Raw genomic sequence first — 12858 nt, forward strand, 5'->3', positions numbered from 1 at the left:
CACCTCTGATCCTCATGTCCCCCAGCAGTGCCTGGTCACAGCCTCCCCTCTGCCCACTCTGCTCTAAATCCCCCCCTAAAGCAATACCTTGATCACACCACGCAGTTCCTGTGCTTGCTGCAGTGCCACTTTGCTTTACCAGCTGCAGGAGCGGTGACTGGGAAGTGGAGGACTCCAGCAGCAGGTCAGAGCCCCCAGTACAATGTGCAGGAACATAGGGTGGGACAGCTGGGCACCGCTGTGCTGATAGGTGCTGGTGTAAATACCACGACTCAGTCAAGCGCAAGTTTTACTTTAAGTTTTATTTGTGGTTCTCCCAAGAAAGAAGAGACCCAGGAGTTCTATTCCTTCATCCACTCCTCCTGTTTGGGTGCAGATGGGGAGTTAGTGCTGTCGCACCAGACAGAAGTATTTGTTGGCATTAAACATGCAGCTCATCTGCAGAATCTCTGAGAAGTGACTGCACTGTGGGGTGCAGAGGTGTCACCTGGAGAATGGCCACGCAGGACCCTCGCTCCAAAGGAAATTCCCTCAGCAAGAGACTTGATGCCGCTTGGGGTGTTTGAATCCATCTGAGCAGTGGAAGTGATTTCCCAGGGAGGAAAGCTGCACGCTGCCGGCTGCTCGCCTTTGGTAACGGCTGGGAGCTCCGTTCTGTGTGTATTTGGAGCAGTCTGTCAGGCTGCATCTACTTACTTAAAAACAAGGGGAGCTGAAGACACTTGTGCCCCACACTACAGCTGGCCATGGCTGTGCTGTGCTGGTGCTGCAAATGGGATGTGTGGGGAGATGCAGGTTAAAGGAACCCCTCTGCCTTTCTGAGGGTTGTTTTTAGCCTGGATTTCCTCGATCCAGTTGGCACCTGTATGTTCTGAGCGTGCCGATCGTGACGGGATATTGGGGACCACCATCTCGAGCTTCAAGGAGACATAACATATAAGATACAACATATCTTTGGCTTTTGTCCCTCAAATTCTGCCCCTTTTGTCCTTTTTTTTTTTTTTAAATTGGGGTAATATAACTGTTTTTGTGCTACAGAAAGCACAGCAAATGATAACGAGGGTTGAGGAATGGTGCAGTACCCTCCCCCAAAATGGAGGTGACCTAAAATCATGAGGGGAAAAACAACTTCAAAGACAGAGCATCGCTTTCCATTTCAACTAAACTTCCTTTCCTAGGAGCTGTTATTCTCAGTTGTTTTCCTTTTCACCTACTCATCTTCTAGAAGCTTCAATGTGTAATCAGAACAAGCAGGGGTGGAGAAGGAGGAAAAAAAAAAAAGAAGAAAAAAGTAAAGCTACCTTCATACAGGCCTGGAGTAGCTGCCTGTAGCTATCTGTAGCACACTGATTTTTGCCCCGTTCTGCAGTTCACTGCAGCATTTCCCTTTGAGTCTGACCACTGGAGATATCTCAGTGTCAAGTGTTTGGGGGAACTCCAGCATTGCCGCTGCAAACACCCGGAGCTGGAGGTGCAGATGAGGGCTGTCCACAATAAAGCATTCTGTGCTCAGCTTTAATGGGCACTGCTAAACCAGGCAGGAGCAGCAATGCCCCCAGATAATTAAAGCCACCTAATGAGGGTGCATTGCTTGCTGGGCAAAGGTGAAGCCTCTTTAGCACCCCATTTTGCCACAGCAATAAGTGTACAAATGAGCACGGACAGGGAGATTTCTTTGCAAGCCAAGTGACTTCATTGGTGGGAAGCTGAAAGGCTGGTGACTTCCAGAGGAGAGTAAGGCTTTGTGAAGAGGGCACTGTGGGTTGTGACCATGCTGAAGGGGTTACATTCTTCTCAAGGGGAAAATCCTGAGTGTGGGCGCCTCCCTCAGGCACTGAGAGCAGTGACTTGGGAGCACCCAGAACACTTCTGTGCAAGCTTGGTAATGAGAGCTTTCCACTCGCTTCTCTTCTGTGTGATGTAGGAAGGGGTGAGGAGCTGTAGCAGAGGCTCCTGCTGTCCCCTGAAGTACCCCTGGCACAGCACCTCAGCATTGCAGATCACGTACATCCCGCAGTCGTAGCTGTTCTGCTGGGCCGGTGCTTTCTCCTCCACAAAGGTTGCTTTGCCTCCTCTTTTCCCCAGAAAGGCCTCCAGTTTCCCTGCCACTTGCTTGGCATGGGCAGAGTTGCACTTGCTGTGGGAATCATAATGGGCAAAGCACTTTTTGTCCCTGAAGTAAACCAGTAAGCTCCAGTGGGTGCCCCCTGCTGCCTGGCTGGAGTTATCATTGATGGGCAGGAACACCAGCTTCTTGTGGAGCAAGTCCAGAGGCTGAAGGAATATGGCTATTTCTTCCTGACTAAGGGCACATTTGATGAACTGAGCCACTTCGGGGCTGATAAAGGAAATCTGATCGCCAAATTCTTGGAACTGGTCGTTGGCAAAGTACTCAAAGGCAAAGCCAATGATGTGATCGTTGAGCCAGTTGGGAGGATCCAGCAGGGCAACGTCTGACTGCCTCAGCAAGCTGTCCATGTAACTGAGAACCACAGGGTCCATCCTGCACCCAGTGGGGCCACCGTGCTCTGGGACACTTCACAAGCTGGAAAACAGAAAAGGTTTGACAGCTTTGACAAGGTACAGAGCCACAAACATCCCACGTCCCTTCCCAGCAGGCAGCAGGCAGCAGGCTGAGTCTCACAGAGCTGTATTTGAAGGATCCTCATTGGCACCATAACGGTGCTGTGCTGGGTGCGTGTCCTGTGCAGGCTGAGCACAGCAGCGGTGACTGAAGGGAACTGAGGCCCCACAGGGTGACACACGAAGCAGCCCCGTGCCGTGGGGCAGCTCGTTGGCTTCCTGCTTGGGATTCCGCTAATTCGGTGAGGCAGGAAGGTCTGCCCCAAAGCAGGGCTCACCGCAGGTAAGCATTCTGCCGGTTACCGTCAGCTTCCCGGATTTCAATTAGAAATACGCTGCCCGAGACGGCAGACCGCGGGGCAGCAGCCGGCCCGGCCCTGTGTGGCACATGCCGCACTCACACGTTACACACAAACCCCACAGCTCCTTCCCGCTGCCTTGCTTCCCAGCGGCGACATGCCCGGCGTTATGCCGCTGTGTGCCCGGCGTTATGCCGCTGTGTGCCCGGCACTGCACAGGCCGGGCCGTTCCCTCCCGGCTCCACACGCCTCCCGCTCCCGCCGCCCCGCGCCCCTCCGCGCGACGCCGCTCACCTGCCGCCTCATCGCCCGGTTACCGGGCGCCGCCGTAAAGCAGCGCGGCGGGGTGTCGTAACGCGAGCCGTGCGGGGCGGGGCCAGGCGGGGCCGTGCGGGGCGGGCCGGGCTCCTCGCGCTCCCCGCGCTCCCGGTCCGTCCCGGTGGCGGCGCGCTCCTCAGAGCGGCGCGATCCGCCCCCCGCGCTGCTGAGCGGTCACACCCGCGGCGAGACCCGGGGCCAGGTGAGCACCGAGCGGCGGAGTCACGGCCGGGAGGGGACGGGTGCGGTGAGGGGCGGTGGGGGGGTATCGCGGTACCCCCCGCCCCGGCGCGGTGGGGCCTTTGTTGCGAGCGGGGGGCGGCGGGGAGCGGTCCGTGCGGGCTGACAGCCGCCATCTGCGCCGGGAGCCGAGCGGGGCGAGGCGGGACGAGGAGCTCCGTGTCCGCACAGCCCGGCACGGGGAACGGGCGGCGGCTCCGCTCCCAGCGGCTCCGAGCTGCGCCCCCGGCCGTGCCCAGGGTCGGTCCGAGCCGCGCCGGGCGGGGACGGCGGGCGGCCCCGGGGCTGCAGGGCTGCCCTGCATCTGCACGGCGCGTCCGCGTGCGGCCCTTCTGCGTATAGCAGCACTACGCCTCCATCCCCGCGTCTGTATGCGGCCCCGCACCTTCTCTACTCGCCCTTATACCGCCGCTGGTTTGCCCTCTGTCAGCCCCCCAGCCCCACCCGTGTTCATGTTCCCACCCGTGTCTGTATCCCCCCGTGTCAATATTCTCCCCATACCTTCTGCATCCTCCCCTCCTTGTCGCTGCAAGCAGCCCTTTATCTCTGTTCCCACCCCTGTGTGGCCCTTTCCACCCCAGTTCTCCCGTCCCCGTGTCACCCCCTGCCCCCATTACTTTCAGGCTGCACTCTGGGCACCGTCTCTTTCTGGAATTTTCCAAAATCCAGGAGGAATTTTGCTGCTCCCTCCCCCCAGCCATCCCCGCTGGCCCTGCACAGCGCTGTGCTTCGCAGGTGTCGGCAGCTCGGTGTCCTGGCAGCACAGAGCAGGAGGTGGGAGCCGCATCCCATAGTGATGATGGCAGAGGTTCACCTCGCTCCTGGCCCTGCTCTTCTCTGTGAGGTTTGGGACTGGCACAGCTGAGCGATGTGACACACGGCCCAGCAGCTTTGTCCCCTGCTCAGTTGGCACGGCGTGATGCTCATGGTGCAGCAGTGAGGATGGTGTGTTGGATGAACAGCCCATGGTCAGGCATTGTGTTCTGTGCCCATCTGGGGCAGCCGTAGCTGTTGTCTCTCATGCTGATACTGAGCTTCTTTCTCTCGCGTTCCAATGAACACCTAAATGTCACCTTCCTGAGTTATCGTTACCGTGGCCATTTTGGTGAGTGTTCAGCCCTTCTGCAAGAAAATCTCTGAGAATGTTAAGCATGTGAGGTCAGGCGCCTGGGAAACGTGAAACCCGGGGTTACCTGTGCAGCCTCAGTGCTGCCCATTGCGAGGTGCGGCTGCACCGCAGCTCCTCATTGCCTGCCCCTTGATTTCCCCAGGGATGTCTCCGGATCCCCAGGATCCTGGTAGGGATCCTCCGACTCGCCCGTGAGTCAACAGGGGGAGTGCTGCGAGCACAGGGAAGCACCACTCCTCGTCCCCACTGCCTGGCACCGCACCGACGGAGCAGGGTCCTGTTCAAACCGCTGGGTGTAATTGCTGTGAATGTACATTTATCAGGGGGAAGCAGTGCTGCCGAGCCTTGCTGTTGAAGTGTCATATCTGGTCTGACGGGATTTGTAGATTCCTGCTCCCAGCTCCTTTATAACTAACACAGAATCACAGTTCCTTCTGCGTGTGAAGCCCTGAGCAGCACTGCCACGAACCGAGTGCTGCAGGAGGGCTGCTGGCTGCTGCACGGAGGGGTGGGCTGCCCTCTGCCAGGCTGACAGCAGCGAGCAGTGCAGCCGGGGGGGCAGGGCTGCACACAGGGCTCCGTGTCAGGAGCTCATTCTGTGCAGGTTTAAAAGAGCTGCCTGATTTTCTCAGGCTGCGGTCCTGCATGCTTACATTTGCCTCACTCCCTCTTAAGTGAACGGGATTTCTTTCTTTTCTGAAAGTAAACGTGGCTTAAAGTTTGCAAATTTGATACGTTCTCGAGCATTCCTTCAGGCAAGAGCCAGATAATGAGAGATCTTTGCCTGTGTCTGGAAGGCTCCTGGCTACGAGCAGCAGCCCGCACATTGCTCGCACTTCCTGCTACGTGTTGGCGTTTGCAAACGCTGTGCTGCGCTCTCAGGTTCGATGGCTGCAAGGGGGAATGCAGAGCATCACCACCGCATCCCCATTGGGGTTGTGATTGTGGATGTTTGTTTGCTGCTAGTAGGATTTGTCTGTAGGTTTGGGTAGCTGTTGGAAAGCACAGGTGTCCGGGACTTAGCTGTGTAAACTGGGAGTCTCCTGACAGAAGACGATGCAGGAGATAAAAAGTAAATGCTATAGGCTTCGTTTTCTCTGCTGGACTCAGTGTTACCTTGCTGCTGTGTTCGGCAGGTCGTACGTACATCACGGTGTTACGTTTCTTGCTTGTGTGATTGTGGTGAGTGCTTTAACCTGTGTGTATGGGAAGCTGAAAATCTAAAAGCAAGCTCAGCAAACTGCGCATCCTCAGAAAGTGTTCCAAAGGAGAACATCTCCTGGCCTACAGTTGTCTAAAGCCCTGAGCTGATTGCAATGTCTTCAAATGCCAGCTCTGTTAGCTGTGTGTGGGGAGGAGTCGTGTAGCAGGTGCCTATGGGAAGCTCTTACAGGTGAATGAGAAGTGTGAGAAATGCTTTTGTTCATTTAAACCACAAGCTCGATGCTGCCCAATTGTGTATTGTTGTTTCTAGATGTTTTCCTTTACAGTGAAGCTTCTGCTCCAAAATCCTGCTCATGCAGTTGCTGGTTTGCATTGGTCATCCTTAACATTTTGGGTGGCAGTGGGAGGGGAAGTGAACCTCTGGGCTCCATGATTCAGATGGATTCAGTCCGAGGACAGCGGGGTTATCCCCAACCCCTGACCTTGGTCAGGAAGCTTCAATGGGAGCGCATCGTTCCGCTCGATGCACGCAGGTCTGTGCTGCTGGCACCGCGCTGTCCTGATGCCATTAAGCCGATCCAGCTGCCAGCTTCTGCTGAAAGCGGATCTGAGCTGGCTGCATTTAATGGCCGAGGGAAAGGAGATCGCTCTCAGCTGGATCAGCTCTCTGGTTCTGACTTGCTCAGCAGCCTGGTGGTGTCCATTGTCAGCCACTTTCAGGGTATTCTGAGAGCCCTGTGCTTTGTCATAGATGGGGTTGGGTCTTGTCCCAAGCCCATCTTCCCCTAAGGAGGCAAAGCCTCCAAACGAGAATTGTTTCCAAGTTTGCTGGGTTTCATTGGTTTCCTCCTGATGGCTGTTGTTAATCATCGGACTTTTGATGAAGCCTGGTAGGCTTTGGGGTGGGACTTGCAGTGGCTGTGGGGCACTGCTGCTGGCTCACGTGCCGCTGTGGTGGGCTGCAGGGGGATTAGTGGCAACTTGTGCACTTGCATTTTCTGGTTTTCGTTCTGCCTTTGTGACTGACTGCCTGAGTGAAGCCTTTGAAATGAAATGGGACAAGAGCCGCAAGATGAGAAAGCCTTTACTCATGTTAAAAACAGCAACAACAAAAAGGAAACATTTCTATGGCCTTCTCTGTCAGTTACGAATCTCATTTGCTAATCTCTCACCTGGTGAGCTGCAAAATGACATTGTAGAGTCGCTCCCTCTCGGGATGTTGGTCTGTCAAACACAGGTAACCTGACAGCCTTTGTGCTGGCTTCTCATTGAAATCTCAGGGCTGCATTGCGTTGGTTGTGCTGAATGTCCTTTAGAAAGGAGCGCGGTCCCAGGTACCATGCGTCAACCGGTGGTGGCTGAGCGCTAATGGAAGCGGAGGGTCTAACCCATCTTGGAAAAATTCTTGCATGGAAAAACATGCACCACGCCAACCCATGTAACGAATGCTCTTGATAGATGGCCGAGAGTTCTTTTATTGTATCCCACATCTCCGTGTTGGTTTTGTTTTGAGCGATGAACTTAAACCAGTTGACTTAAAATATTGACTTTAGATGACTTCCATGGGCCTACTGTTCTTTTGTAGGTGTGTAGGCTGGAGCACAACCCTCAATAATGCTGCTGGTTTTAGTTTTGCAAGACTTGTCTGAGGTAAGGAACAGTTACATTGGTTTGTGCTTGTTGGGTGTGTAGGACAACAGCCTCCCCTGGAAGGAGTTACGGGGTGATTTAATGGTTGTGGAATGCTGTCCCATTAGGTGCAAAGAAAAAAAAACCAAAAACAACCACCCAAAAAAACAAAAAGCAAACCCAAGCATCGAACGCAATGGATCATTGGAAATGTAGTGCTTGATTAAAAGGATGTGGAGCAACTTTTAAGGCTTCAGAATTAGTGCTGTTGGAAGAGCGAGGTTCTGTTTGTAAACCATCCTTTTGGAGATTTCTTTGAGGAATTAAGAGCTGTGTGTGTGTGTTGAAGCCCCAGTTTGCCCATCAGTCAGCGAGTGGAGGGTAATTACGGAGGGTAATTACGTTGGTTCTGTTGCCGCTCCTGGTGGCGAGGAGAGCTGAACAGCTCCTGTTTGAAGAGGGATTTTGGCAGACGTCATTTCAAAGCAGGAGCTTTGTTATTCTGTTACTTTTCATCAGGGAATAAAGGTAGTGCTGGCTCAGGGCTTGCTGGAGCCGGAGGAGGATGCAGCAGAGAGGCAGCCAGCTCTGGATTTGGGCCATCGTGCAGTGAGATGGAACACGGCAGTGAGCAAGAAGGGCACGCGTGATGTGCCTGTCCTGCCGTGTTTCATGGGGAAACTGTTGCACTGATAATCCTTACAGGCACACACTTGCATTTCGTGTCAGGGGAGCAGACTGGTTCACCACGGCCATTGCCTCGGATAATCTCACCCGGAGATGCTTCCCCGTGCCTCCGAGGTACGCTCCGAGATAGCGAGGCAGTGCAGAGCAGAGGTCAGGTCACGTTTGCTTGCTGCAGATAAATCCCTGAGAAAAGGGTTTGTTTTGTGTGGGCCTTCTGTGGCTGGGCTCAGTACAGGGGTGGAGGCAGAGCCAGAAATGCTTGAAATAGGTCATGTTGAGGCCAGTTGGTTGTGTGCTGGGGAACGTGGGGGTTTCCTTGCCAGCTGAAGGTGGAAAGCTGCGTGTTGCTAGTTGGGAACTTAATGCTGGTACAGAATCTTAAGATAGTGACTAAATCACAGTGAACTATCCAAAAGGAATTTGAGGAGTCTGTAGGTAGGATTTTCTGAACCAGAAGTAACTTTTTCTGCATTGCCCCCATCTCGTTCCACTTGAGGCAGTGTAAAATTCCCTGCAACACATGGCCTGGCTCAAGGCTGATGGTGGTGCTTCTCCAAACACATCTCTGAGCTCACTGCTACATGAAGTGATTTGGTTAAGGAATTTATTAACCTTCAGCAGTATTATTTCTTCTTGCAGGACTGTAATTTTAGCTCTAGGCAATAAATTACCAAGCAAGATTACTTGCAGTGATTGCCCATTGCTTACCCCTACCACTCTGTACAAGTGCTGTGGATTTGTATGTGTTGTTTCACACTCAAATCCCTTTTTAATTACCAAATGGGAACGAAAGGCTTGCCTTTGAAAGTATAGTTTCTAAGCTTAGATTCACTGTATGTATATGAGCTCATGTTCTGTTCCTATCCCTCTGCCACCATTTGTTTCATTTAAATACCACTCCAGAGCAGTTGCTATTCAGCTGCCGTGAACAATGTGATGAACACGAGGGAAAATGAATAGAACACCCAGTGAATGGGGGAAAAACAATGGAATACAGGACAAAAAAATGACCAGCAAAGGGCATACCGTCTTGTGGTGCTAAGAATTCATCGATTCATGTCTTTACGGTTAGGAAAGATATCTGAAAACTGGAGCAGGGGAAAAAGAAGAGCATCATCTGTTGCAGAGCTGCTCAGTTGTTGGGGTTTGTGTGCTCTGTTAAGGTTTCCTCTTCTGGTTTGCTGCCCGTTAGTGCTGCTGTCCTCCTTGCATGTAAGTACTCACACTGCTCTCATGGTTGGTTTGTCCAGGAACCTGAGGAAGCTGGGATTAAAGCTGAGGGAGAAGTTTCATGCAGGTGATGGATGGCCCCGATGGGAGCTCTCTGGTGCTGAATATGGACGACTTCCAATTATACATAAAAAAGCCTCACCTAAGCCTCAAGTTAAAGCTCCATGTCTGCTGCTTGGTGGGAAGATTGCAATCTTGTCTCTTGCATTATGTTTATTTCTAGTATAAGTGAAATCCTTGAAGGAGCGCTTCTTCATTCAAATAAAAAAGGGGCTTTTGAAATTAAAACTCAACGTGTAGACATGGATTTAAAGCGTTTCGGGTGCATTTTTTTCCTGTGTGCTTTATGAGTTGAATCTACTTGAGTACGGACTCAAAAAGCTTTTGATCTGGAATGTCTTCCTCTCCTTCTGCGTCGGTTTTCTGGGGGCATTAGGCTGCGTGCTTTTCTTACAGGGGGCAGGGGGGACAAGTATCCAAAAAGCATGAACAGTTTTCCTTAGGTGAAGAATCATTACAGGTTTAGATCCTGCTGTTATTGATGACACTCCTGTCAGCTGCCATTTAAATTTCTAAATGTCAGAATTCCTGCTTGCAGAATGCGCTTTTCTGCATCTTGATGTGACCTTTTCTCAGAGCCCTCGAGCTTCTTTATGTCAGACTCATCATGTCTCCAGACAAGATGCTGCAGGATGAGCAGGAGGAGTGACCACTGCAGTGAAGTCATACTGGTGTGTCCATTATAAAGCATTGTTTACAGCTGCATGGGGATGTTGGAGTTGATTTTAAGATGAGGCTGAGCATATGCTTTCAATGAGGGAGGAGTTTTCTTCTTTTCATAGAAGCATAGAATGGCTTGGGTTGGAAGGGACCTCAAGGATCAATGTCTTGGCCAGCTTCCGCAGCCAGGGCTGCCAACCTCCATATCTAATAGCAGATCAGGCTGCCCAGGGCCTCATCCAACCTGGCCTTGAACACTTCCAGGGATGGGTCATCTACAGCCTCTCTGGGCAGCCTGTTCCAGCACCTCACCACTCTCTTGATAAAGAACTTCCCTCTGATATCCAACCTAAATCTCCTCTCCCTCAACTTAAAACCATTTTCACTTGTCCTGCCGTTATCTACCCTTGTAAAGAGTTGATTCCCCTCCTGTTTGTAGGCTCCCTTTAGGTACTGGAAGGCTGCAATGAGGTCTCAACCTTCTCCCACCATCACTACTCTTCCTTCTTCTCTCATTCTCTGTGTTCATTCATAACTGAGGCTGTGTTGGGCATTTTTATGTTAAGATACGAGGTTGGCAGATTTGCAGATGTAGATTGCGGAGTTACAAGCACAGAGACTTCTGAAGCAGGAGGGAGACAAAGGTGAGAATCTTCCCACTTGAGATGGAATTAATCTGTACTTAGAAGCATGTCTGGTTTGATCATAGAGAAAAGTAGATGGGCTCTGGCTCTCACCCTGTGTGAAAATTGAGCTGTGACATGTAATTATAAAGGTTTTAGTGGCGCGGGGCGAGCCTGAGTCTGGGCAGTGTGGGGCATTTTCCACTGGCAGTCCTTTAGGATTCCACTCTGTGCAATCTTCATGTTTCACAAAGCTAAAAACCTCATTTTGAAATCAGTGAGTGCTGTGGGGGTAGTTCTGGAAGTATGCAGATTTGTGTGCTATAGCTCTGAAATGCTAGAATCATACATATTTAGCTTGTGTGCTGATGAATTTGAAGAGGAGGATTTCAGTCTCAGCTGCAATTAGACAGCAAGTAGGCAGTGATGCTAATGCATCTTCAGAAAGCTCTGTGAGACAAAGCGCCCTGCGGTGCACTCTGTGTGCAGGATGGTGGCAAAGGGTTCGAAGCTGCAGAGTCCAATGGGAAGATGGGAGCAGAAAGCTGCTCTTTGCTGCACCCATACCTGAGCATAAAGAAAACGTTGGTCAGCCTATTGTAGCAGCAAGGGGGGAAGCAAATACTTCTTGGTTGCTGATAAGACTATTTTTTTCATGTTTTATTTTCCTTCCTCATTCTCTACGTGCCTTCCAATTCCTGAAGCAAATAAGGTGTGGGTCCTCCTGGTGCCTTACTGGATGCATAGCTGCATCGTTCTCTGTGTGTTCAGATATGAAGTGGTGCATGTCATACGAATGTGAGTTCAGTGCTAGTTGTGCAACTGGATTTTACTTTGAGGTGAGCTTATTTATTAGCAATAAAAGCAATACTTATTGCTTTGGCTCACATTCTTAGGAGGGATGCCCAACAGATGAACGTTGCAAGTGACGTTTTTCTTTGGGTCGGCTGCCACATTTCACACTGGAAGGTGATGGAGGTACATTCATTCTTGCTGTTTTGGGGCTTTTTTTCCCTACTTCTTGTGTCCCAAAGCAGCTGGTCCGCATGCTGATCTGGTCATACAATGTGAGCCAGTTGCTGTGGTCTGCAGGGTGTGGCTGCACAAGGTCTTGTTGCTGTTTGCGAGGCTGAGCTGGAAAAGGACTAATTATAGAGACAGACTGGGGAAGGAAGGGAACAGGGTCAATTAGAGCATCCAGCACAGTTTCCTTTAAATTACTAGTTGAGCTGGATAGATAAAACAATCAGGGCACACGGAGTGAGATTGCAAATGCTCTTCTGGAGCAGCAGATGATATTTACAGTTTTGGTTGGTTGTAAATAAGAAATGTGTTGAATTAGTAATTCTGTTACCAGCATTGCCAAGTGGAGCTGGGAAGACCGAAGATGTGTTGGTACTGCTGTTCCTTCAGTAGAGTTTTGAATTGCAGTAGGTTGGGACAGTGGTTTGAACGAGGCAAGGGGATGCACGGCTCTCAAACGATGAGCAATAGGGATCTGGTGTGATGAAAGAACCGTGGGATGGTTTTCAGTCTAAAATACAGTATTTCAGAAAAGAAAGACTGCTTTCAGCCATATGTTTTCTGTGAATGGAAAGTGGATCAATCTGGGACGTGTTTTGTCCCTACTCTGTGAGCAGACCGGGGCTACACTTCTTTTTCTTGAGGTTGTTTTTGGGATTGAGAAGCTTCTTTCTGGTTTTATGTATGAACTAACTCAGATTAGGGGAAATAGTATTTAAAGAGGCGATGCAGAAGCAGTGTGAGCTTTTGGCTTGTAGTTCTGCAGGTGTGGAATGCAATAAACTGTAATGCAGACTGGAATTCGTACAAGTTGGTAAAAACCCTTTGGACCTTTAACACAATCTTGTCTCAATTTTTCTCCTTTTAGGAAAAAAAGAAAGCGCTGCTTGGCAGATCCTCCCTGCCTCTGCGGTGTGTTTCTCTTTTGCTGGTCTGCAGCATGCAATTACTCAGAATTACTGTGCAGGAATGAATATGGCAGAGCGAGGAGGAAAAGCGGGGAGAAAATGCAAAGTTCTGTTCCTGCTTTTCAATCCAGATTGGCAAGTTCCTTCTGCTGGTGCTGTGACTCATCTCAGGCTTCCTTGCTGGAGGCGACTGCTGGCAGCGCATCAAAGCACCAGCCCGTGCTTTCAAACCGGAGTTAACCAGGACTTTTCCTTGAGCGAAGGCTGTTTTTCTTGTCCTGGAACCTTTCATGTGCAGGATGAGT

The 12858-nt window shown here is 51.1% G+C and overlaps 2 protein-coding genes across 16 annotated transcripts in view; one reads left to right on the forward strand and one right to left on the reverse strand.

Annotated features, from left to right (window-relative positions):
* Nucleotides 1–283: 283 nt before the first annotated feature.
* On the reverse strand, nucleotides 284–3212 carry SENP8 (SUMO peptidase family member, NEDD8 specific). 2 transcript variants are annotated; one of them, XM_015872546.2, is made up of 2 exons: nucleotides 3177–3212; nucleotides 284–2545 (listed from the first exon to the last, which is right to left on the reverse strand). In XM_015872546.2, the coding sequence occupies exon 2, from the start codon at nucleotides 2500–2502 to the stop codon at nucleotides 1828–1830; it is 675 nt and encodes a 224-aa protein (XP_015728032.1). In that variant the 5' UTR covers nucleotides 2503–2545; nucleotides 3177–3212; the 3' UTR covers nucleotides 284–1827. The 2 variants fall into 2 exon arrangements, with proteins under 2 accessions (XP_015728032.1, XP_015728033.1); XM_015872547.3 differs by having other exon boundaries at nucleotides 2985–3212.
* MYO9A (myosin IXA) overlaps nucleotides 3203–12858 on the forward strand; it is a 156537-nt gene continuing 146881 nt past the window's right edge. For 8 of the 14 annotated variants that reach the window (XM_015872529.3, XM_015872536.3, XM_015872540.3 and 5 more), the window contains exon 1: nucleotides 3255–3402. The gene's annotated coding sequence lies outside the window, so the exon portion shown is untranslated. Of the gene's footprint in view, nucleotides 3403–12858 lie in introns of all 14 variants that reach the window. The other 6 variants (XM_015872534.3, XM_085515949.1, XM_085515950.1 and 3 more) reach the window with 2 other exon arrangements.

This window comes from Coturnix japonica, chromosome 14 (assembly GCF_054131305.1).
Source record: "Coturnix japonica strain WE chromosome 14, WE-NBRP24, whole genome shotgun sequence".
In the NCBI taxonomy this organism is placed as follows: domain Eukaryota; kingdom Metazoa; phylum Chordata; class Aves; order Galliformes; family Phasianidae; genus Coturnix; species Coturnix japonica.